The 24,356-nt window shown below is 48.4% G+C and overlaps 1 protein-coding gene across 4 annotated transcripts in view; it reads left to right on the top strand.

Moving 5' to 3' along the window:
* Nucleotides 1-5,096, top strand: part of KCNIP1 (potassium voltage-gated channel interacting protein 1) — a 403,203-nt gene extending 398,107 nt beyond the window's left edge. For 3 of the 4 annotated variants that reach the window (XM_006075532.4, XM_006075529.4, XM_006075531.4), the window contains exons 7-8: nucleotides 574-636; nucleotides 4,278-5,096. In XM_006075532.4, the coding sequence (XP_006075594.2) occupies nucleotides 574-636; nucleotides 4,278-4,325 (111 nt within the window). In that variant the 3' untranslated portion in view covers nucleotides 4,326-5,096. The remainder of the gene's footprint in view (nucleotides 1-573; nucleotides 637-4,277) is intronic. The other variant, XM_045163645.1, reaches the window with a different exon arrangement.
* The last annotated feature ends 19,260 nt before the right edge of the window (nucleotides 5,097-24,356 follow it).

The raw sequence follows: 24,356 nt of genomic DNA on the forward strand, positions 1-24,356 counted from the left end.
GGAGATCAGATGGAAAGTAGGATGGGTTGGAAACTAGAGTGAGATCTTTAAATCGAAGAGCTTAGCCTTGCTCTGGTAAAAAGTAGGTGGATGCCGTTAATCTGTGACTTTTAGAAGAGTGGCAAGATCTTAGTGGTGTGCTAGTAAAAAGAAAAAAATTCACCTGGCAGGAGAGTATCAGCGACCATGAGAGCTCATTCTAGTCTAATCCTCTCACTTTGCAGATGAGAAAAGCAGAGGCTCAGGGAGACTCAAGGTCACACAGTAGGTGACACGGACAGAAGTAGAACTGCCCATGTCCAGTGTGCTCACTGCCAAATGGACAGGCTGGAAGTGAGACCAGGCAAGACATGTTAGGAGTCAGCAGAATAATCAGGTGATGAGAAGACGAGCGTCTAGAGCAAATGTTTGCATTTGAAAGGTGCTCATGGGGGTCACAGTGCTGTAACTAGGGCCTGGAGTTGTCTGACCAATGAAAGACCATCCTAATTGTCAGGGGAATGTTGGTGAGCAAAAAGCAAGTTTTGGAATGCAGATTACCAGTTTCTTTAAACTGTTTCCTGTGTCTTTCAGAAAATGGACAAAAATAAAGATGGCATCGTGACTTTAGATGAATTTCTTGAATCCTGTCAGGAGGTAAGGAGAGATCTTAGGGCACAAAACCTCTAAATCTGGGAAAGGAAATCTGGGGCTTGGAGACCTGAAGAAGGGAGAACACGAGAAACCTGCAGCCCTTCGACTCAGAGCCACCGCGGCCACGGCAATGCAGCTCAGAATGTCAGCAACCTCCACTGCTTAGACCGGCCTGCGGCTGGTTTTGGCCACGCACGGGCTGAGCCGCACAGACTAAGCAGGGGAGCGGGGGGCTGTGAGAGCCCAGAGCGGGTCTCTGTGGAACTGCAGACTTCCAAGTGGGCAGCACTGTCATTTCTCAGTCTTCCTCTGCCTGATGGCCCTGATGGCCCACTCCCTAGACCAGGGGCCCCCGGCCTCCGGATCTAATGCCCGAGGATCTGAAGTGGAGCTGATGCAATAATAACAGAAACAAAGTGCAAGGCGCTTTGCGGCCCCATGGACTGTAGTCCGTGGGATTCTCCAGGCTAGGATACTAGGATGAGTTGCCATGCCCTCCTCCAGGGGATCTTCCCAACCCAAGGATCAAACCCAGGTATCCTGCATTGCAGGTGGATTCTTTACCAGCTGAGCCACAAGGGAAGCCCAAGAATACTGGAGTGGGTAGCCTATCCCTTCTCCAGTGGATCTTCCTGACCCAGGAATCGAACCAGGGTCTCCTGCATTGCAGGTGGATTCTTTACCAGCTGAGCCACCAGGGAAGCCCAATAGAAATAAAGTTCACAATAAACATAATGCACTTGAATCATCCCCAAACTATCCGACCCTCCCCGCCCCTCACCATCTGTGGAAAAACTGTCTTCCACAAAACCAGTCCCTGGCGCCAAAAAGATTGGGGACCACTGCCCTAGATTATAAGGGAGTTGCTGGAAAAAGTCTAAAGCTGTGATTCTTAAGCCACAGTGTGTGTAAGAATTGCCTCAGATGATTGTGAAAATGCACATTTCCAGGTCTCAATCCCAGAGACTCTAGATCTTGGGTGTGGATCTAGAAAGCTTCATTTTAGCACAATTGCCCTGGCCAATGCTTTTAAAACTTTAATGTGCAAACCAGCCTCCTTGAAGTTCTTATTTAAATGCAGATCCTAATTCAGTGGGTCTCTGCTGATGCTTGTGTTCTAAAGGATACATTGGCCCCAGAGTCAGCAAGAGACTGAACTGGAAATAATCACTTTCCTCTAATTTAGAAAAATGCATTTATACCCCTACTTTGTTTCAGAAAGATATACAGTTACTCTGATCTCCTCTTAGTAAGAACTGCAAGTGCAAGAAAAGTGGGAGAGGGAAGACGTTATTAACATGTAGTGAGCACCAGCCAAGTTTTAGGTACATTACATAAACTTCACATAGTCAATAACTAGAATAGACTGAGAATTGATCATTCTTAACTGACTTTGACCAATGCCTTGGAGCAGTGCCCTAGAGAAGCCCTGCTAAACTTGCTACTAACCTATTAGCTGATGGATCTTTGGGTAGTCTAGGGGTTCTGAACCAGTTATCAGGCAGCCAGAGGGGAAGTTGCTGAAAGAGAGGCTCAGGTCAGCAGTTATTTACCAACACGGTTAGAAACATTTCCACATTTTAATCATTATGAGCTGGCTAACCACCAGTGTTCATCATACCCATTTTAAAGAAGGGAAAACTGAGGTATTGCTAAGTTAAGAGATATGGTTAAGCCTCAAAAAATGATTGAGATGGAACTTGAGCTATATCATTTTAATTTTAAATACTATGCCCTATTGTACTATGCTTGTTGACTATGCTTTGATTGTATTCTGCTTTTTGACAGGTTTTTAATCAGTTTAGTTTCTCACATTAGCAACTTCTATAGCTATTCATTAACTCACTTTTTTTTCACAAACCACCCTGTAAGTAGGTACTATGTTCCATACCATTGCACTCTCAAAAAAACTGAGGCACAGAGAGGTTCTTTAAGGTCACTCTAAGGTCACTCCATTAGTAACAGAGCCAGAATTAGAATCTAGGCAGCCTGACTTCCAAATGCTTGTACTTTTAAAAGATTTCAAATACCCATAATCAACTTTGTTGACTTTCTCTACTTTAGTCTGCTTTCTGTTTCATTCATGTGTCCTCTAAATTGGGCTTCCTAGGTGGCGCTAGTGGTAAAGAACCCGCCTGCCCACGCAGGAACCTTAATCAGACGTGAGTTCAATCAGGAAGATCCCCTGGAGGAGGGCATGGCAACCCAGTCACGACTGAAGCGACTTGGCATGCATGCACATGCTCCAAATGATTTTCTTCCTTCTGCTTTTTAATTTTAATTCAATTTTCTAGGTATTCTTCCTACGTTTTTGAGACAGAGGTTCAGATCATTGGTTTTCAACCATTCTTTTCTAATATAAGCAGTTAAAGGGATAAATTTTCCTGGAGTACTGCTTTAGTGGAGTACTGCTTTAGATTCCTAGATTATTGATGTCATATTCTCATTATATTTTAATTTAAGATACTTTTTTCTCTGACACATGGAATTTGAAACGTGTTAAGATCCAAACATTTGAGGATTTTCTACATCCCATACTTACTCCTTAGAGAATATACAATATAAAAATATAAAATAGAGACATACAATAAGAAAATCAGTAAATCCAAATATTGCCACTTTGAAAAAATTAAATTGATAAATGTTTAACAAGACCAATTTAAACAAAAAAGAGAGAGAATACTCAAATTATCAATATCCAGAATTAAAGGGGTAACATCACCAGAAGCTTTACCAGCACTAAAAAGTTAACAGTTCAATTTTCCAATAAATTTGATAATATATGAAGTCTACAAACCCCCTACAAAATATAACTTATCAAAACTAGCACAAAAAGAAACAGAAAATTTGAATGGTCCTATGCCTGTTACAGAAATTGTATCTGTATTTCAGATTTTCCCACAGAGAAAACATCAGGCTCAGATGCCTTCACTGGTAAATTCTTCCAAACACTTAACAAAGAAATGATGCTAATCATACACAAACTCAAGGACACACAGAAAAAGAGAAAACTTCTCTGTTTGATTCATGAAGCTGTCATAACCCTATCATGGAAAGTTGACCAGACCACTACAAGATACAAAATTTGGGGAGCTAATGTATTCTTTCTGGACACAGGCATGGAAACACAAATCCAGCAATATGTAAAAAGCATAATTCATCATGAACAAATAGGGCTTACTACAGGAGTGCTGGAATGGTTTAACCTTCAACAATTAATCACTGTGATTAATGACATCATAGAATAAAACACAAAAAACATGTGATCATCTCTATAAGCACAGAAAAAGCATTTGATAAAATGCACTTCCCCACAGCTTCTTAAAAGAAGCAATCTTCACTGGTTTACTGAATAATTTGTTTCTTCTGAATTTCTCTTTAAGGCCAGAGAAGGTGTTTCTTGCTTTGAATTTCTCTTGGCTCAGTAGTTTTTGCACAGGCTTAGTTGCTCCTTGGCATGTGGGATCTTAGTTCCCTATCCAGGGATCAAACTCATATCCCCTGCATTGCAAGGCAGATTCTTAACCACTGGACCACCAGGGAAGTCCCTCATTCTGGGAGATGTGCTCACCAGTTATAGAGCTTCTCAGGGAGAGGCCTCAGAGAATTCTAACCATCCTCTTCCCTCCCTTCTCCCTCCCCAGGATGACAACATCATGCGGTCCCTCCAGCTGTTCCAAAATGTCATGTAACTGTGAACGCAGCCATCCGGCTCTCAGAGACACCAACTGAGCACCTTGATCGGCCCTCCTGCTGATTTTACACACTAACTCTTGGGACAGAAACACCTTTTACACTTTGGAAGAATTCTCTGTGAAGACATACTATGGAACCCAGGACCATGTGGCTCAGTCTCTGATTGCTAGCTCTTCCTCCTCCCTCTTCTCGACAGAGACAAGATGAAGTCGGGTTTCTTTTGGAAGCATGCTCATCTCTTCACACTGCCCTGTGGAAGGTCCCTCTGCTTGAGCTTAAACAGTAGTGCACACTTTTCTGCTTGCGTGTCCCAGGCCACTGCCTCCAAGTCCAGCAGACCTTGATGTATCTGGAAGCAAGATGACCTGAGCCAAACACGCACCATCCTCTGGCCTCCCGAACCAATGTGCCTCTTTCCCTGTCTTTGGTGGGAAGAATGAGTGTTATACAGCACAGTCAGACTCTACCCTGACTAGATTGGGAGCGCCAGCACCTAACATATGTAGGATAGGACTGAACTAAGCATGGCATTGTCTGATGACCCAAACTGCCCATGTGCTCCGTTTCCAGAGGCAGGGACAGTAGTGCCCTCTCGTGCTCACATCTGCGCTAGTGGCGCAGGAAGGGGGCCAGCGCCCAGTGACCCATGCCTCACTCCATCTCCTGCCTGAGTCCAGCACTGCATGACCCTCCCAGAAAGCCCAGGATGCCTGCAAATTGCTGTAATTTTATACCATCTTCTAATCAATAAACAGAACTATTTCTTACACTCTTAGTCTTCATTTCATCCATGACTACATTGGGCAGAAAAGGTAAGTTGTGGGAAGGGAAGACTAGTCCATCCCTTTGGCCTCCAGTTCTTAGTACTGCCATTGTGCCAGGCACTGTGCCAAGCAGAGCATCACCCTCCCCCAGGCAAATATCCGATTCAAATGCAAAGACTGTGACCATAAGCAAATGCAACTTAAAGATGAGGCTCTTCACATTGTCCCTTCCAGCACAACTGCCACTCCCAAGACCCTCTGGTGTAGAAAGTCTGGAGCCTCACATGGCATGGTTGGGGATACAGAGATGAAGCGGTGGGCAGGACCTCCTGCTGAGGGACTTAGAATCCAGGAGTTGATCAAGAGACTCCAGCCTATAAACAGCAAATAATTGCTTTTATTGGACACTGGGAGTCTTGGTTTCCTCATTTGACATCATATTAAAAAGATTAAGAGTTAACAGTGGCATTCTTAGAAAGAAAGCAATGTACTAACCCCTATTACGTGCCAAGGGTTACACTCTGGGCTTTTATACACTACCTTACTTTATGGTAGAACGCTCCGGAACGTAGAGTCTTCATCTTGCTGGTTTGGACCCTGAAGCTCGGAGAGGTGAGGGACACTGACTAAGGTCGCGCAGCTCCCTAGAGAGATCGCACTCTTCCCACAGTCTCCTGGAGCCTCCTGCTAGGGGCTTCCGTCTCACCTCGAGGAACCAAGGGTCCCTCACACAAACCTCATTCATCTCCAGTCAGCTCTGAGAGGCAAAGGCGTTCTTTGAACCCAAGTAGCAGATGAGGAAACAGATACAGAGAAGGGGAAGCCTTAGGTGTCTGTGGATACCTCGGGTATCTTAGCTATCTGTACAAGAGCAGGTCACCACACCTCTGCATGCATGAAATACTCCCAATCTGGTTGCCCTTGACTACTGCTTCTTATGGCTGGGAACACAGAGGCCACCGCTCTGCCTCTCTATGTGAGCTTCCTGAGTGCAGCCATGCAGTCATCTAAGGCTGCTGGACAGGTGGCTGGCCCCTAACGAGGCATACAGTTAGGCCCAAGCAGAGGATCTCCACTTGTGACCCTCCCCACACTGGGTGTGCACTGCATCCTGAGGTTGTACAGTGTCTAGGCCATGGTTCTCCACCCTGGCTACACGTTCATCATCACCTGGGGAGCTTTTGAAGAATGCCAATACCTGGACCCCATCCCTGACCACTTGAAGCAGAATCTCTGAGGGTAGAACCCAGATATCAGAATTCCTTAGAAGCTTCCCAGTGATTGTAAAGTGCATGCAGAGCTATAGTGGGGAATTGACCATACCCAGTCCTATGAACGAGCACAGGATCTGAACCATCCCACTGGCTACGATCACTGGCTCAGAGCTGGGCTTCGTACATATGCCAGTCCACACAGCATGAATCTCAAGACTTGTGCTAGGAACGGTGGGACAAAGATGTTCTGTCTCCTACTGGACATGAATAAGAGAAGTCCTAGGACAGCTTGCAGTGATTTGCGAATTCTGAGAGCTTATCTGATAACCAAAGGACAAATAAACCAGAATCACAGGAGATAAGCAGAGAGGTTTTGCTTTTTTTTAAATAAACAATGTAAAAATAAACCAGAAATTGATGAGATCATTGAGCTGCTGGCTCCAGCTGTACCCGAACCCACACATACCTATGACCTTTCCAGGTGCCTTTGTCTAATGCCTGTGTTAGTTTAGCCAGCATTTCTCCCCCATGGCTACCTATCAGAATCACAGAAAGTTTTCGAAGTAGCTAATGCCTGAGCCTTGTCCCAGGTTCTGAATCAGAATTTCCAGAGGTGGGGCCCTGAGCATCAGTATGTGTTAAAAACTCTCCAAGTGATTCCAGTGTACACCTAGGGCTAAGAGCCCTTGCTCCAGAAGAATGGAAGGGCTGCTACCCTTCTCCCTGTCCTGGCCAGGCCACAAATAAGAAACTCAATTCAGTCCTCAGAACCTAATACTGACAGGACAATCAGCATCTGGAGATAACACAGAGAAATCAGAAAGGAAGGAAGAGTCAAAACTTGTCCTAAGATGAATAAGCAACAGAAAGGACGTTGGTCATCCTGGTGGGTAGAGGGATAAGGACACCCTGTTGGAGCAATTGCAAATAAATGGGCCATCATTCGTCAAAGCTTTTAATAAAGGAACGGGATAAAAATAAACTCTGCGGTTTCCACAGAGGCACAGAAACAAAAAGAGGCCTGGGCTCTTGTGAATCCATGCATCCCTCAGCAGCTGAGGTATTACAGAAACAAGGTTCTCAGCTTGGAACATCCATCCCCTTGGCATCCTGGAGGGATCCTCCTCCCCCTGAATCATCCAACAGATTATCACTATTTGCCAGTCATCACGCCTGCTGATGGGGATTCAGCTGTGTAGTAGATGCCTTGCCAGACACCCTTGGCACTCACTCCTGTGGACTCAACGGCTGCCGACTGCAAATGCATGTGACTTTTTGCCTGTGACTTTGACTGTCACAGAAGACTGTGGCCAAGATAGCCCCACTCTGTTTGTGGAAAGGGCAGGCAGGAAGAATCAGGTTGTTAACACTGCCTAGGAGCAGCCCTGAGCCAATGACTAATGCCAAGTTGGCAAATCAATAACCCAGGTTCCAATAGGAAGAACTCTTGCCTTTTCCCAGACTACTTTCTCCACTGGAATTGAGCCCCAATCACCCACAGTAGTAACCTACTCAAAAGTGCACCCCTTATTGACCTCTTTCTCTTCCCCGTCTCATTTCCTGCATCCCCCTACCATTACTTCCTGGAATCACCTCCCAGGCAGACCACTTACTTCCACATCCTTGTCCCAGGACTGGCTTCTGGAGGAACCTAACCTAAAACAAGCAATGAATAGGACAGGTATGTGTCCTGCTCTCAAGACTCTTATATTCTATTGAAAGCAAACAGACAACAAATAAAATGACTTGGGCCATTTAAAGTGGTATGAAGAGAACAGAAGTGTAACATGAGGAAAATGACGGGGGTGGCTGCTCCAGACCGGGTGCAGAGGAAAGGCTCCTTTGAGCGGAACCTGACGCAATCTCAGAGGTTGGGTGGTCATTAGCCACTTTCAGAAAACCTGGGTCTAGGCTTGCTGTGACTTCTTGCTCAGGCTTCTGAGATTCTCTTATTCCAATAAGGAAATCTGATCTGATGTGGAAATGAAAAATCCCATCATGACCAATCCTGTGGTTCGCTAACATCCCATCTCTGAATAAATCCTGAGCGAGGCCAGGAAGGCCCATTGGAGAGGCTGCTGGGAGGAGATGCAGGTGGCGTGGGGGCCGCTGCTCCGCGCTAGGCTCTCCGTGGATAAGACCCTACCTGAGCCTCACAACCACCCTGCGAGGCAGGCACTTAGGCACCTGTGCTTCAGATGAGAAAAGGATGCCCAAAGACACAGAGGGAAGTGCTCACAACAGCTGGAAATGTGCTTAAAAGCCTACCAGCTCTGAAATCCAAGCCCAGCTCCACCTCCTAGAGAACATGAAAACTGTCTCCACCTATTCCTAAAACTAGCTGTGATGATGTATAAACACCAGAAGGTGTTAGAAAGCAGCAGTCATGAAAACTAAAGCAGTGAAAACAAGTCTACAAATTCAAGCCAAATTACAGTTCCTCTAGAGGGAATGATGCCAAAAACATGTGCAAAGATGCCCATATGGGTTTCTTACAGGAGCTGAAAGAAGTCTCTTCACATCAAAATAAGGCCCAATTTAATTCACAGACCTCAAAAAACAACCTCTGCACCTCAGTCCAGGAAATGATTGGAGACCAAAAACCTCAGATCTTGAAGAGAAGAGGAAAATCTCACAAGTCACCAGCCCCACTGAGTGGACTTTTGATGGTGCATGCGATTTTGAGAGCTAACTACTCACAGGTCTAGACATGGAGCACATGACGTAGTCTAGGCTAATCATTCCCTCCCGTGCCTCCGGCCACAGTGACTGGTTCAGGGGTGGGCTTAGGGCCCAAGCCAGCGCAGTCATCACACAAAGGAACACAACTCAGAATAAAGAAAGATGAATTGTTGACAGATACAACATGGATGAATCTCAGAACAACTATACTGATGAAAGAAACCAGGCAAAAAGAATGCATACTATATGCTCTATAATATGAAATCAAGAAAACACAAACTAATCTATAGTGACAAGAAGCAGGTCAATGGTTATCTGGGGCTGGGGAAGGTCAGCACAGAGAGGAGTGAAGGATATCACCAAGGGGCAAGAGGAGACTTTTGGGAGTGGCAGGTGTATTTATTATTTTGATTGTGGGATGATTTCATGAGTATACACATCTATCAAAAACATTAAATTATACATTTTAAATATGTGTAGTTTATTTTTTGTATTATATGTCAAATTATATCATATAGATGTTTTTAAAATTGGCCTGGGATCCCAGAGCACACCACCACCAGCTTTCATGGTTTACCTACCATTCTGGGAGCTCTGTTCTTCAAGAAGCACTTTACATGAACAAGCCTCATCATTTTACCTTCCCTGGTCAGTCTTTTGGCCAGTTTACTCCAGCCAATTTTCTCCAGCTGTATCACTTCGCTCTCTACCCCCACCAGGAAGCCTGCCAAGTGAATCCTACCTTGCCTCCCCGCTCCCAAAGTCCAAGCCAGGCCCCTTCTCCAGACGAGAACTCCTGAAGGGTGGCCAGAACCTTGTGGCAGGTGACCAGGAACTAAGAGTACCCAGCCCTCCCATCTCTTAGACCCCCACTCCCTGCCCAGTGCAAGGAGCCAAAGTCTCTGTGCTGACACTGAACAGTGAGTGCTTGGGGAGAGGCGGAGAAAGATGGATCATTGTGGATTCTGTCGGGGAGAGTGACAGAGGCACTAAACTGGCTGCTGGAAAGTAAGTAAAAGACGGAGAAAAGGAAGCAGAGAGGAGTATGGGGAGGCAGAGAAGGAACTTAAAAAGAATGAATGAGAGAAAATGAATGAGCTTATAAACTCCTTACAAGATAAATGTTAGCCCACTGTGATGGCTAATTTTTTGTGTTAACTTGGCTAAGCCACGGTACCCAGTTTTTTGTCAAATGCCATTCCAGATGTTGCTTTTCCCAGGTGGTCTAGTGGGTAAAGAATCTGCCTGCCATGCAGGCCATGCAGGAAATGAGGGTTCGATCCACGGGTTGGGAAGATCCCCTGGAGAAGGAAATGGCAACCCACTCCAGTATTCTTGCCTGGGAAATCTCATGGACAGAGGAGCCTGGCAGGCTACAGTTCATCGGGTTTCAAAGAGTTGGATATGACTGAAGCAATGCTTAAATTTTGCATTAATAGATGTGACTGACATTTAAATCTGAATAAAAGACTATCCTCTAAAACGCACTGGGCTTCCTCACATCAACTGAAGGCCTTAAGAGAAAAGATTAAAGTCCACTGGGAAGAAGGCATTCTGCCTCCAGAGAGGCAGAACTTCTGGATAACTAAGAAGGATCTATGAAAAGCTGATGAGCAGCCAGAGTGTGGACTAAACGGAGAGGCCTAGTCTTTCTTGGACACCTGCTATGTGCTGAGCATCTCTGTACAGCACCTCATTTAGTACTGCGGCGACTTTCTGGGATCAGTTCAGTTCAGTCTCTCAGTCGTGTCCGACTCTTTGTGACCCCATGAATCGCAGCACGCCAGGCCTCCCTGTCCATCACCAACTCCTGAAGTTCACTCAAACTCATGTCCATTGAGTCAGTGATGCCATCCAGCCATCTTATCCTCTGTCATCCCTTTCTCCTCCTGCCCCCAATCCCTTCCAGCATCAGAGTCTTTTCCAATAAGTCAACTCGTCGCATGAGGTGGCCAAAGTATTGGAGTTTCAGCTTTAGCATCATTCCTTCCAAAGAACACCCAGGACTGATCTCCTTTAGAATGGATTGGTTGGATCTCCTTGCAGTCCAAAGGACTCTCAAGAGTCTTCTCCAACACCACAGTTCAAAAGCATCAATTCTTCGGCACTCAGCTTTCTTCACAGGTCCAACTCTCACATCCATACATGACCACTGGAAAAACCATAACCTTGACTAGATGAACCTTTGTTGGCAAAGTAACGTCTCTGCTTTTCAATATGCTATCTAGGTTGGTCATAACTTTCCTTCCAAGGAGTGAGCATCTTTTAATTTCATGGCTGCAACCACGGCAACTTTCTGGGATAGGAATATAAATAATAAAAAAAAGTACCCATTTTCCAGATGGGAAGAACTCAGTGAAGTGAAATCAGGGGCCCAGAGTCACTGCTGGTAATTAATGGACACAGGATTTAATAATTATAATAATGGCCATAACAACATTAACTCAGTGCTTACAATGAGCCAGATGCCATTCTAAGTGCCTAAAGTCATTTCACGTAATCCTCACAACAACAATTCATTCCATGCACACCCCTGACCTGGCCACCTCTGACTCCAATAACACCTCCACACTGCTGTCCAAAGGGGATGGCACCCTGAGGATTCTAGTAATCCTGGAAGGTTCCCAGCAGAGTGGGACCTAGAGAGACCACGAGCAGGAGGAGGGGACCCCAAATCAGGGAGAGATGTCAGGAAGCCAGTGACGCTTAAAGGATCATGAGCAGGCCAAGGTGGGGGAGGTGAGGGCTCAGGCTGGGCCACCAGATGGACGGCCTCAGATGCCAGGCCAGCAGAAGGGGCTTGCTCTGGAGGGGGCAGAGAGTCACAGGGTTCTGAAGAAGATGGAGCCGCAGGCTGAAATGGAGCTGAAGAGAGATGTCTCCAGAGGCCAAAGAGGGACCAGCTCTGGGAAGGATGGTGGTGCATGCGTGTGTGCGTGCTAAGTCAATTCAGTTGTGTCTGACTCTTTACGATTCTTTGAGCCATGGTCCTCCAAGCTCCTGTGTCCATGGGATTCTCCAGGCAAGAATACTGGAGTGGATTGCTATGGCCTCCTCCAGGAGATCTTCCCGATTCAGGGACTGAACCCATGTCTCTTAGGTCTCCTGCGTTGGCAGGCGGGTTGGGTTCTTCACCACTAGCACCACCTGGGAAGCCCATACGGATCGGCGGGGACATCACGAATTCGACCAAAAGCATGGGGAGTGGCTGGTGGGTGAGTGGACCAAAGAACTGAAAACCCGGTAGAACCAGTGTGAGAGCCTGCAGGACCACGCAGAGGACGTGGTGACCGACGGGAGACGCAGAATTAAGACGCGGCCGCAGTGCACTCAGCAGCACTCTCTTCGCACACAGGAGGAGTGGAACCCGGAAGCTGTGGCAGGCTGGCGCGCGCGGCGGTGGTGCTCGCCAGACGCCGCTAGATGGAGCAGGCGCCCCGCTGAACGCGCCACGGGACCCTCAGCCTGGGCCTCCCCGCAGCGCCCGGGAGCAGGCGGTGCGCAGCTGCTGCCCGAGAGGGAACCAGGGGGTGCGCCCCACCACCCCAAACCTCAGCGCCTGGGCATGCAGAGGGCCTCCTGCTTCCCAGGGCTGGGCGCCGGGTCACGCTCCGCTGCCACCGCCTTGGAAGGGAACACACATTTACGTCTGCTCCGAGGCCTGCGCATCATGCACCAGGTCCGACGCTGCTTTCCCGTTACCTTCACTTGGTGACTCATTTATCCCGCCCACACCACAGAAAGGTAAGTGAGTGAGTGAGTGAGTGAGTGAGTGAAAGTCGCTCAGTCGTGTCCGACTGTTTGCTACTCCATGGACTATACAGTCCATGGAATTCTCCAGGCAAGAATACTGGAGTGGGTAGCCTTTCCCTTCTCCAGGGGATCTTCCCAACCCAGGGATCGAACCCTGGTCTCCTGCATTGCAGGCAGATTCCTTACCAGCTGAGCTATCAGGGAAGCCCCGAGAAGTAAAGATATGGTCCCATTTCACAGACCAAGAAACCGAGGCTCAGAGAAGGGATGAGACTTGTCCAAGATCACACGCTCGTTGATGGGGTTGCCCACCAGAAGCAGCATCTTTGATCCCCAAGGACAGCAGTTCTTACCTGCCCACATCAGAGGCTGCCCTCTGCAGGCACTGGCCCTGCCAGAATGCAGACAAAGGCCTCTGCCCCTGCCTCCTTCAGGCCCACCTGGTGCTCTGAATCTGAAGTGGGGCTGGGATGAAGGGGCCAGGAGGAGAGATGTCCCCAGAGTCTCCATTTCTTTGGGTGATTGAAAGATCCTGGGCAGCCAGAAGGAAAAGTTCATCTTCCCAGCCCAGGGCTTGTTAGTCCTGGCTTGTTAGGCCTCCAGGACAGACAGCCACAGACGTGGGTACTGAAGGACCTGCCCATTGGCAGGGTGAGTAGAACGGAGTCAAGAGTCTGGCCTCCCAGTGAGTGCAACAGCCCAGAGGTGGACTTCTCCTTCCAGCATGCCCTAAGCAGGTGACCTCTTAGCCTCATGTTCATCAAAAGTAAACCAGAGGAATTCTCAGGGTGGCAGTGACAATTAAACCCTTCATGTGCCTGGCAAGTTGCAGGTCCTCTGTAAATCTTCCTTTGTTTACTTTTGGGTTTGATCACGAAAGCAACTGGGTTATCTGCCCTGGGCATCTTCCCCTTAGGAGGCAGAGGCCTCAGAGACAGTTGGGAGGGCTGAGGGTGGGAAAACTCTGAGAAATGTGGTCCAACAAGCCAGACCAGAGGGGCACCACGAACTGTGGGTCTGGAGAGAGGCCTGCAAAGCGCCTTGCTGCTGGGAGAGGCTGCACAGAAGCAAGAGGGGAGAAGGGAAGACAACAGCAAAATGATGATAGTACTCCTATACCACCCTGGGCTGCTTTCAAAGCCTTTTCTGATCCGCTTTGCTTGCTTTGCTTCTCCCCGCAGCTCCCCTAAGAAGCCAACTGGGCACTCACCACCCCAATTTACAAATGAGTGGTCTGCCCAAGGTCGAGAGGGAGACACGAGGACTTGGCCCAATCTTCTGAATTTTGGTTCAGGGCTCACCCTCGTGCTGCAGAATCAGGTCATGGGGTGGAGAGACAGAAAAGGCAGAATAAGCCTCTCTGCTTTTCCAGATGCACAGAGCTAGGAGTGGGTGCTGGGCTCGGGGACTGGGGACTGAAGAACAGAAGATTCTCCGGATTCCAGGGAGTGTGGCCTCCTTAGAGTCTAGGCTGAACCAGGATGAAAGACTGTCCCAGAGTCCTTGGAGACAGACAGGCTTGGGCTCCAACCCCACTGCTGCGATGTACTTGCTATGTGACCTCAGATAGTGACTACACCTCTCTGAGCCTCTATTTCATTATTTATAAAGCAGGGATGGTAATACTTACCTCACAAGATTACAATGTTGTGGGGGAAAGTGAGTGGGTTTTACAGGCGGTCAGGCTGGGTTCAGATTCCAGCTCTGCCATTTATGAGCTATATGATCTTGAGCAAGAAGTCTTCACCTCCATAAGCCTCAGCTTCCTCATCTGAAGAATGGGGATGTTAAGAACTCCTGCCTAAAGGTAGTAGAGATGAAATATTAGCTAGAATTAAGTAGACAGCTTATGGGCTTCCCAGGTGGTGCTAGTGGTAAAGAAGCCACCTGCCAATGCAGGAGACATAAGAGACGCAGGTTCGATCCCTGAGTTGGGAAGATCCCCTGCAGGAGAAAATGACAACCCATTTCAGTATTCTTGCCTGGACAATTCCAAGGACAGAGGAGCCTGGCAGGATGCAGTCCATAGGGTCGCAAGGAGTCAGACACAACTGAACCAACTTAGCACACATGTACATACAGACACCTTGCCTGGTCTCCCCTGGTGAGAATGAGGGGAAATGCTGCTGCATTTAACTCCAGAGGCCACCCCAGGCCTAGGCCTGGCGCCTGCTCACGGAGCAGTCAGCTCAGGAGCATTCCTGCTGTCAGCAGGCCGCCTCTCGGGGGTGGGAGTTGACATTCAGAGAGAGCGGGATGTTAACCAGGCAGTATCAACAATGGAAAGACTGTGAATTATCTGAAATCTGGGTCTTTCATCCCAAGATCTCAGAAGCACCTCAGGGCTGCCTGACACTGAAACACTGAGTAAAAACCAAACCTCAGGGCGAGGCTAGGACAGGACTTGGAAATCGCAGAAAGCAACAGAGTCCTTATCACACTCGGGCTCTGCACCATTGCTTCTCTTCCCTAGGCAAGGAGCAGGGCAGATGTGTGCCCTGGACTCAGGCAGCCTGCGTTTAGACTCAGACACCCACTCTTCCCATGCCTTAATTTCCTTATCTGTGAAGTCAAGCTAATAACACCTTTTGCAGTAATACTTTAACACTTAAAGTAATACTTTAACACTTAATAAGTGTTAAATTTAAGGATTAGCACATTAATTCAGGTAAAACCCAGGTAACGCTAATGGTAAAAAACCTGCCTGCCAATGCATAAGAGATGCAGGTTCGATCTCTGGGTCAGGAAGATCCCCTGCAGGAGAAAATGACAACCCACTCCAGTGTTCTTGCCTGGAGAATCACTTGGACAGAGGAGCCTGGCAGACTACAGTCCATGGGGTTATAAAGAGTCGGACACAACTGAAGCGACATAGCACGCATGCAAAGCCCTTAGAAAAAGGTCTGGTATACTCACTTATAAAAAAATAGAATAAAATTATGATAATTATTATATCTATATAATAGCAATTACTGTCATTGTTGATTCTATTCTGTTGTATTCCATAAGAAGACTCTCAAATAATCTATATGATAAAATCTCACCTACTTAGCAAGGTCTACAATGTGGTTCATGGCCTACTCCCCACTGTCTGCTGACATGTCTTCCCCAGGAGTCTATATACAACTAAACCAAACTATAGGCTGCTCTCCGTGTACTGTTGCCTACATCCATGCCATTGTATGCATTGTCCCTCTTTGTAGAATGCTCTCTCTCTACCTAGCCCCTGGGCAAACCTCAGCTCACCCTTCAAGACCTCATATGATAGACACCACTTTTTTTTTTTGGCTGCCCTGGTTCTTCATTGCTTTGCGTGGACTTTCTCTAGTTGTGGCGAAGGCGGGCTACTCTCTAGTTTCAGTTCAGGGGCTTCTCACTGCAGTTGCCGAGCACAGGCTTTTGGCGTGCAGGCTTCGGTAGTTGCAGCACGCGGGCTCAGTAGCTGTGGCACATGGGCAATCCCACAGTTGCTTGTTGGCGTGTGGAATCTTCTCGGACTAGGGATCAAATCTGTGTCCTCTGCATTGGTGGGCGGATTCTTATACACTGCGCCAACAGGGAAGTCCTTGTCGCCACTTCTGAGACATATTCTCAACCTTGAGTGTGGCTGGCCCGCCCACCTCTGCGCATTTCGCAGCTGAGCGCCTGCTCCTCTGCTGCTATGCTCAAATCCCCCAGAATTTCAAGCTTCTTAAGGGAAAGGCCCACCTCACATTCTTCTCCCCACAGGTACTGGCACTTCACACAGCGCCTGCACGTATCAGACATTTGGGAATCATTTGCTGAGTGAATACATCCCTCACCAGCATCACGTTTAACAACACGTTTGGAGCTAGTAACACCTTTCACAGTATTAGTTTAAATTTGAGGATTAACACAGTAACTCAGGCAAAGCCCTTTAACAACATGGCCATCACTATGGAGCTGACCTGAGAGCCAGTACCTGGCACCTTTCCCCGCTCCAGTTGATGGCTGGGCCTTCCCTAGCGCCAGGCTGCCCGCAGGCTTGGTGCATGGACAGGGAGGACAACAGGAAGCAGGTCTTTGAAATCACCCAGAAGAGCTTCCATATCCTAATGGTCGTGGTCTGGAGACGCAAGCTGGATTCTTGATGGGACTCCTGGAAGTAATCCAGAAAGCTGGATCTTAACACCTCCACACCCTGCATGGAGACAGAGCCCTAGGCTGAGATCAGACCAGAGATGAGGGGAGGACGGCTCAGTGGATAACCACGCTCTGCACGTGAGTCTGACCTGAAGGTGCTGCTCAAAAGGAGGGGACTGTGTGGGGAGTCGTTTCTCAGGTCCTCTGGAGAGTTCCAAGAAGCTGTTGCAAACATCCTCCTGTTTTGGAATGTATCTCTCCTCCATGTCACTCTGTGCTGTGTGACCCCGGGCCGCCCCTTGGAGCCGGGGCACCGGCTCTCTGTTGGCCGCGGTTCCAGGCACTCTGTGTACCCCAAGCTCAATCTGCCACAGCCAGTATGTGCCAGAGCGGGAAGGGGCATGCCGGACTGCCTGGTTTCAAAGCTGTGCGTTCCCCTAAAATCCAACAGATAGTCTCACAGCCCACAGTATGACCAGAGGTTAAGAGGGTGGACTTTGGCACCAGGCCACTTCTGGTGCCAGCTCTTCCACTTATTGGCCTGAAACTGTGGACAAGTGACGTAACCTCTCTGTGTCTCGGTTTCCTCACCTGTAAAATGGGGGTGTGGTGGCCGTGGAGATGTGCTTCCCAGACCTCCTTCAAGAGAACTTACCTTCTGCTTATGGGTTCAGAGTAGGGGCTGTGATGTGGGTGTGACCGTCCCCCTCTGCCCCAGAAGAGAAGGAGTGCAGGGCTGCCCGCTGCTGGGCCGGGGGCCACATGACCCTGTAATCTGTGCCAGACAGTGACTGAGCGGGCAGGGGGTGCCAGTTTCATCCCATCCCTGCAGGACAGGTGATCTAGAAAGTGACTTCTGCCTGGAGACTGCCATCGGCCTGGCTGGGGTTTCTCAGAACCGCACTGCTGTCTGAACTCTTCCTACCCAGTCTTCCTGCCCTCTCTCCTTTTTACGGCTGTCAGCCCTTCATCAGTGTCCCGGCCCTTACCCTTCATAGCCATTTAGTGCCACAGATCTCTGGCACATCTAATCTCCTCTTGACCTCTGCTTCTTGAAGGACCCTAACTTGTAATAACTAATAATAATACAATAATAAAAAGTAATAACAGTACCTTCTTCATCAGGGTTGTGGCCAGGGGTTAACGCGTTACTCTTTGTAACCGCACAGAGAGCACACTTGTGTTAGATCTCACCTTTGCTGCGAACGACACCCACTTCACTCACAGCTTTGTCTGATAGCAGAGTTTTCTGTGGTGTTCCCTTATACATCTAAAGAAAACGTAACCTTAGCCATTCTCATTCCTCTCAAGCCTGTTTCTGCTGGGCCACCGGAACCACCACACTCTGATGCAAATATTTATTTGCAGGAAGTCAGAGAGAATTTCTTCAAGGACTAGCTCACACCTTTGATCAAAGAGACATTGGCTGCACTGCTAAGTCAACAAACTGGACAACCCAACCCGAATCTGATCACGTCCCCCTCTGGATTTGGGCAGTAATGGGTGGGGTAGCTGGCCTCTTCAGTCCCTCACACTGTAGCATTCTGGTGTGGCGGCATCTGTTTGCCTCAGACACAGCTCCCCAGCCCCCAGCTGTGTCTTTCCTCGTCACCCACTCTATGCTGAGAGAGGTGGCTCCTGGGCATGTGAAGGCCACAAAGGTCAGTCGGGTTGGGCCCAGTCACCCTTTCTGTCGTCTGGGATGAATGGTCCACAGACTGAGATGGGCTCGAATGCCAGTTTGCGGAGGGAGGCTAAGGTAAGCCATTTCCACCTGCTTCGGCCTTCTGATTCATATGATGGGCTTTGGGAGAGTGTCCGGGTTTTAAGAGAAGGTTATCTTCCCTGCTCCACTCGTCTCATCCAGAAAGCATTCCTGACCTAGGGGACATCAGGGTGGGACCCGGCACAGGACTTCCCTTTCCACTGGCAGTCTTTGATGTCAACTCAGCCCTTCCCCATGGGGTTCCCCAAGAGAGGGGAGCCTCCCATTGTATCCCCTACTCCCAAAATGTGGACTCTTCATTCACAAGAGTGGCTTGCTCCAAACAGCTGTGCTGAGTGTTACCACCCGACACTCATCTTTTCAAAGCTGACAGAGTCCTGCCTGGGAATCACCTCCCACACCGTCCCCCTGGGGGACACCACCACCCAGGCCCTCTCCTGGACTGTCTGTGCATCTCCCCAGACTTCCCGCCATCACCAACAGCCAGAAACACCCACCCCAATGGCGTCTCCCACTCAAAACCTGGACTAACTCTTGGCCTCCCAAGCTCCCATTTCTACAGTCTTAACCCCTGGAGGCTTTGTCTGCCCAAGCCGGCACCACTGCCCTTCATGAAAACCAATGTTAACTGTTTCCAAAGATTTTAGTTTCTAGAAAGCTTAAGAAGGTTCTAGATGGCTTGTAAAGTGGAGGAAAGCAGCCTCTTTTTACTCTGGTGAAATTAACACTTTTAAATGGAAGGGAGTTAACATTAAGTGACAAATGTCATACAACCAGCCATGACTCTTTCTGACTTTGTGGCTGTAAATGATAACTATAGGCAATCAAATCCCCAGCTCAGCAGAGGAACGGATTGATGGTAGAACCACCATCGGCATGTTAACAATTTGACCTGAAAGCTCCCAGGACGGTTTGGGATGAGGAGCTTGTATTTAATCTTTATAGATTGTCTCACAGTCACTTAGGGCAGCTCTTAAAATACAACCAACAAGAGCACAATAGGTCTTAAAGAACAGTCCCGTCTCTGTTTAGGAACTTTCCATTTCAGCCAACAGGAAAGGGTGAGTGAGAATGGGAGAATAATGCTCTTTTCAGACAGACCCAGGGTTGAGCCCTGACTCACCACTAACATCTGGGCGAGGTGTTTAACCTCCCTGAACCTGCTGCCTTCTCTGTGAAGTATCAATAAAAACAGACACCTGCCTGATGGGATTCTCATCACGGTAAATGAATAAATGTAGGACAGGTCGTAGGATGCAGGCTGACACCCAGCAGGCGCCAAGAAATGTTCCTTTTCTGCCTCCTCCCACCCATCACCCCACCTCTCGGATCTAGAAAACAGAATGTGCTGCTGACGCCCTCATGGGTGCTTGGCTCATAGCCCATGGGGTTTCTAGGCAAACGCACGGAACTTAGGGTCCTGATAACAACTGGAAGCTGTGGCATCCTTCCTAGGCAAATGCACAGAACTTAAGGTCCTGATAACAACTGGAAGCTGTGGCGTCCTTCCTTCTTCCGTGTTTTGTCCTACGTGTCTGTGTGTGTCGGCGCATCTCATCTGCCCAATAGCCTGACATGTGCATGTAAGACGATCATGTCTACCTCTTAGAAAAGGTGAGATTAAGGCAGAGAGAGATGAAGACACTGGCCCACGGTCACCTAGACAATTGGCGATGGAGCCGGCATTTCACCCCAAGCCGTCTGGCTGCAAAGCATGCGTAGCCATCTTTCTCCCTGCCTCCCACGGCAGAGGGCAGCATGAATCACATGCGCAGCCTCAACCACTCTAAAGCAAAGGAGCTGAGCAGAGAGCAGGGGGTCTCACAGGGACGTCCTCATTCAGCAGCTAGAAACGCAGGCTGCAGCCTTTAATTTACAGAGCTGCGCAGAAACTGGAAGGGACTGGAGTCCCTTCCTGAGTCAGACAGGCTGGCACAGGATGACTGGTCAGAAAAATGTCCCAGAAATGGCTAAGGCAGGCTCTGAGGCCAAGAGAGAAGGGGCCATGAGCAAATCCACTCATTCTCTTAGGATATTTGAATGCTACATGGAAAGTCAAAGTCTCCAATAACCAGACTTGAATAAACTTACATTTATTCCCCATCTCTCGGGGATCTCACACACATTCTCATTTAAGCCTCACAACACCTCAGTGAGGTGGGTATTACCTACTTTGTAAAAGAAGGGAACAAAGCCTCGCTGATGTAAGGGGATTTGCCCAAGTCCACCTGGCCACGTGTGGCAAAGTTGGATGAAGCTCAGTGAGTCCCGATTCCGTGTCCACTCTGCCGAGTGAGAATAGGGTATTTGCTACAGGATCCATCTTTGTGGGCACTCAGACATCTTCTAGGGCATCCCCCCTTTCTTCCCACTCACCCATAGGGTCGTCACCCTAACCCATAGAACAGGCTCACCCAGCTCCCCGCCAGGAGGAAGGCACACACCTCACGTCCCAGCTCATCTGGCTGGAGTCAGACTAGCCAGATGCAGTGACGGCTGCATCCCACGGGCCCACGGGGGCTGGCGGAGGCCCTACGTGTCAGCTGCTGCAGCTCAGCCCATCTGGAAAGGCTCGTTTTGCTGAATACATAACCCTTCTGAAGACCCTCGGGTCAGAGCTGAGGGATGCATATCCTTCTGAGAGACATCCTCCAGAGGAGAGGATGACCCAGGACCGCCCAAAGAACCCCCCCCTTCCCCCACGCGATGCTGCTCGCCAGCGCTGGGGAGGCAGGAAGCCAACATTCCCCAGAGGCAGAGACCATGAGCTTATTGAGTTTCGGGAATCTGAGAAGGAACATACCCAACACCTACCATACTCCCCCAAGCAAGGAAAGGGGCTCCCTGAGTCCCAGAGGCTTGGGGGAAGGCCCAGAAAGTGGCCCCATGAGGCTGAAGGAGACGGCTGCTGTGGGCGTGTGGGGCTCTGACCCAGCTTCTCACGGGCTCCCAGGAGACAGACAAAAGGCTCACACAGCCAGGGGAGATCTCACACGGCAGCTGCTCTGACCAGAGGCCGCTCGTGAACTCCCCTTCAGTCACTCAGCACCCCCGGGGCAGTGGAGGCTGTTGGCAGCTGCCAAGAGAGACTCTCACCCAAAGACAGGTCTGGGTTTACCCGGAGAAAACGAAACCTAAGTCAGCTGACTTCCTCGGGCACTTTCTTGTCAGGCTCACTCGAATAAACAGATATATTAGAGCTGGACTAGGGGAGCCACAGCCTTCTGTGCTGCAAGCACTTCCAGAATCAGGGTCCTGCCCCCACCACCAAATGCCGCCTAACCGAGAGAGAGCCGCCCTCACTCAGCAGGGGTTCTGGCTCCACTGACCGACGGGCCACCCCTGCTAACATCTTGGACTCTTCCTCCACCTGGAGCACCTCTCCTTCCTGCCTGCCTTCTGATCCAGACCCGGTGCACAGGATTGCTTCTCCCCTTCCTCTGCTCTGCTCCACACCCTGGACGTGCTAACTGGGGGCACGCTCCTGAGAGCCTTTCTAAGCCAAGTTCAAAGGCCAGGTTCAAAGGTGACTGACCATGCTCTTCTACCTGGAGGGCTCAGTGCAGAGTCCATCACATTCCTCACCGACCAGCTCTGCGACCTTGGGCAGGACGTGAACCTCTCTCTCTGAGCTATGGCTTCCTCATTTGTAAAATGGGAATGACAATACTTATATCAAAAGGCTGATGTGGGGATTACCCTAGTGGTCCAGTGGTTAAGACTTTGCCTTCCAGCGCAAGGATGTGGGTTTGACCCCTGGTTGGGGAGCTAAGATTCCCACATGCCTCGAAGCCAAAAAATCTAAACATAAAACAGAAGCAATATTGCAAAAAATTCAATAAAGACTTTTAAAAAATGGTCCACATCCAAAGAAAGTCTTTTAAAAAAAAAAAAGGTTGTTATGAATATACAGAGTGGGCAGACCTATAGAGGCAGAAAGCAGATTAGTGGTTGCCAGAGGCTGAGCAGCAGGGAGGAATGGGGACTGACTGCTTCCAAGGTCTGGGGTTTCTGTTGGGCTGATGCTAATGTCTGGGATTAGATAGTGGTAGCGGTTGCATGACCTGGTGGACGAACTTGATGACACTGAGTTGTGCACTTTTAAATGATTACAATGGTAAATTTTATGTGATGTGAATTTTACCACAATAAAAAAGAAAGTTTATTCTGAGACAAAGTGAAATGGAAGCTGTAGAAATGTTGATTGCAGAGTCTGAGATATAGGAGGTCCTCAGTTCAGTTCAGTCGCTCAGTCGTGACCGACTCTTTGCGACCCCATGAATCACAGCACGCCAGGCCTCCGTGTCCATCACCAACTCCCGGAGTTCACTCAGACTCACGTCCATCGAGTCGGTGATGCCATCCAGCCATCTCATCCTCTGTCGTCCCCTTCTCCTCCTGCCCCCAATCCCTCCCAGCATCAGAGTCTTTTCCAATAAGTCAACTCTTCGCATGAGGTGACCAAAGTATTGGAGTTTCAGCTTTAGCATCATTCCTTCCAAAGAACACCCAGGACTGATCTTTAGAATGGACTGGTTGGATCTCCTTGCAGTCCAAGGGACTCTCAAGAGTCTTCTCCAACACCACAGTTCAAAGCATCAATTCTTCGGCGCTCAGCTTTCTTCACAGTCCAACTCTCACATCCATACATGACCACAGGAAAAACCATAGCCTTGACTAGACTGGACCTTTGTTGGCAAAGTAATGTCTCTGCTTTTCAATATGCTATCTAGGTTGGTCATAAGTTTCCTTCCAAGGAGTAAGCGTCTTTTAATTTCATGGCTGCAGTCACCATCTGCAGTGATTTTGGAGCCCCCAAAAATAAAGTCTGACACTTTCCACTGTTTCCCCATCTATTTCCCATGAAGTGATGGGACCAGATGCCATGATCTTTGTTTTCTGAATGTTGAGCTTTAAGCCAACTTTTTCACTCTCTTCTTTCACTTTCATCAAGAGGCTTTTTAGTTCCTCTTCACTCTCTGCCATAAGGGTGGTGTCATCTGCATATCTGAGATTATTGATATTTCTCCCGACAATCTTGATTCCAGCTTGTGCTTCTTCCAGCCCAGCAGTTTCTCATGATGTACTCTGCATATAAGTTAAATAAGCAGGGTGACAATATACAGCCTTGACATACTCAGGAGGTCCTCAGCAGATTTTAATTTCCTTCCTTCCTTCAGAAGCTTCCTTTCTCTTCAGATATCTGCTCTGAGATGCTCATAGGGGGAAGCCACATGTTCCTCATAAACAAAAGCCTTTACCATTAGCCAATAGGAGAGTGTCTGATTACACCACACCCCTTTCCCACTCCTGCTGGTGACCCTGTTTATTTTGAGAAAACAGTTTTCCAGAGTCTCTCATGTTTCTGCATATCTTGTGAATGGAGACACTATCTTGACTATAGGCTATCTTTTCAAGAAAGTTTATATAGCAAGTGGACTCAGAAGGTGTATAGCATCCCCCTTCAAAGTAAAGGGTAGGCAGGCTTACTGTCCGCTATAAAAGCAATGGGCCCCCTAAGCTCAGCATTCCTCTCCTGTACTGCCATCCACAGCATGTACAAGTGACACCCGGCTCTCTTTCTGTCACCCTGAGGAAATTGGGGATTGACACAAAAAGATTGTTCATAGCAAGGTTTAGCTAGTATCTCTCTTTTTTCCAGTTAGTATTTCTAATCATTGTCACTTGCCTTTCTTTCCCACAAGGTGCTAAGCTCCTTGAGGGTACGTAGTCAGCTTTATTTATCTTTGAGTTTTGCAGAACAGATATTCATAAATGTTTGCT

The sequence above is a fragment of the Bubalus bubalis genome, chromosome 19, assembly GCF_019923935.1.
Source record: "Bubalus bubalis isolate 160015118507 breed Murrah chromosome 19, NDDB_SH_1, whole genome shotgun sequence".
NCBI lineage: Eukaryota > Metazoa > Chordata > Mammalia > Artiodactyla > Bovidae > Bubalus > Bubalus bubalis.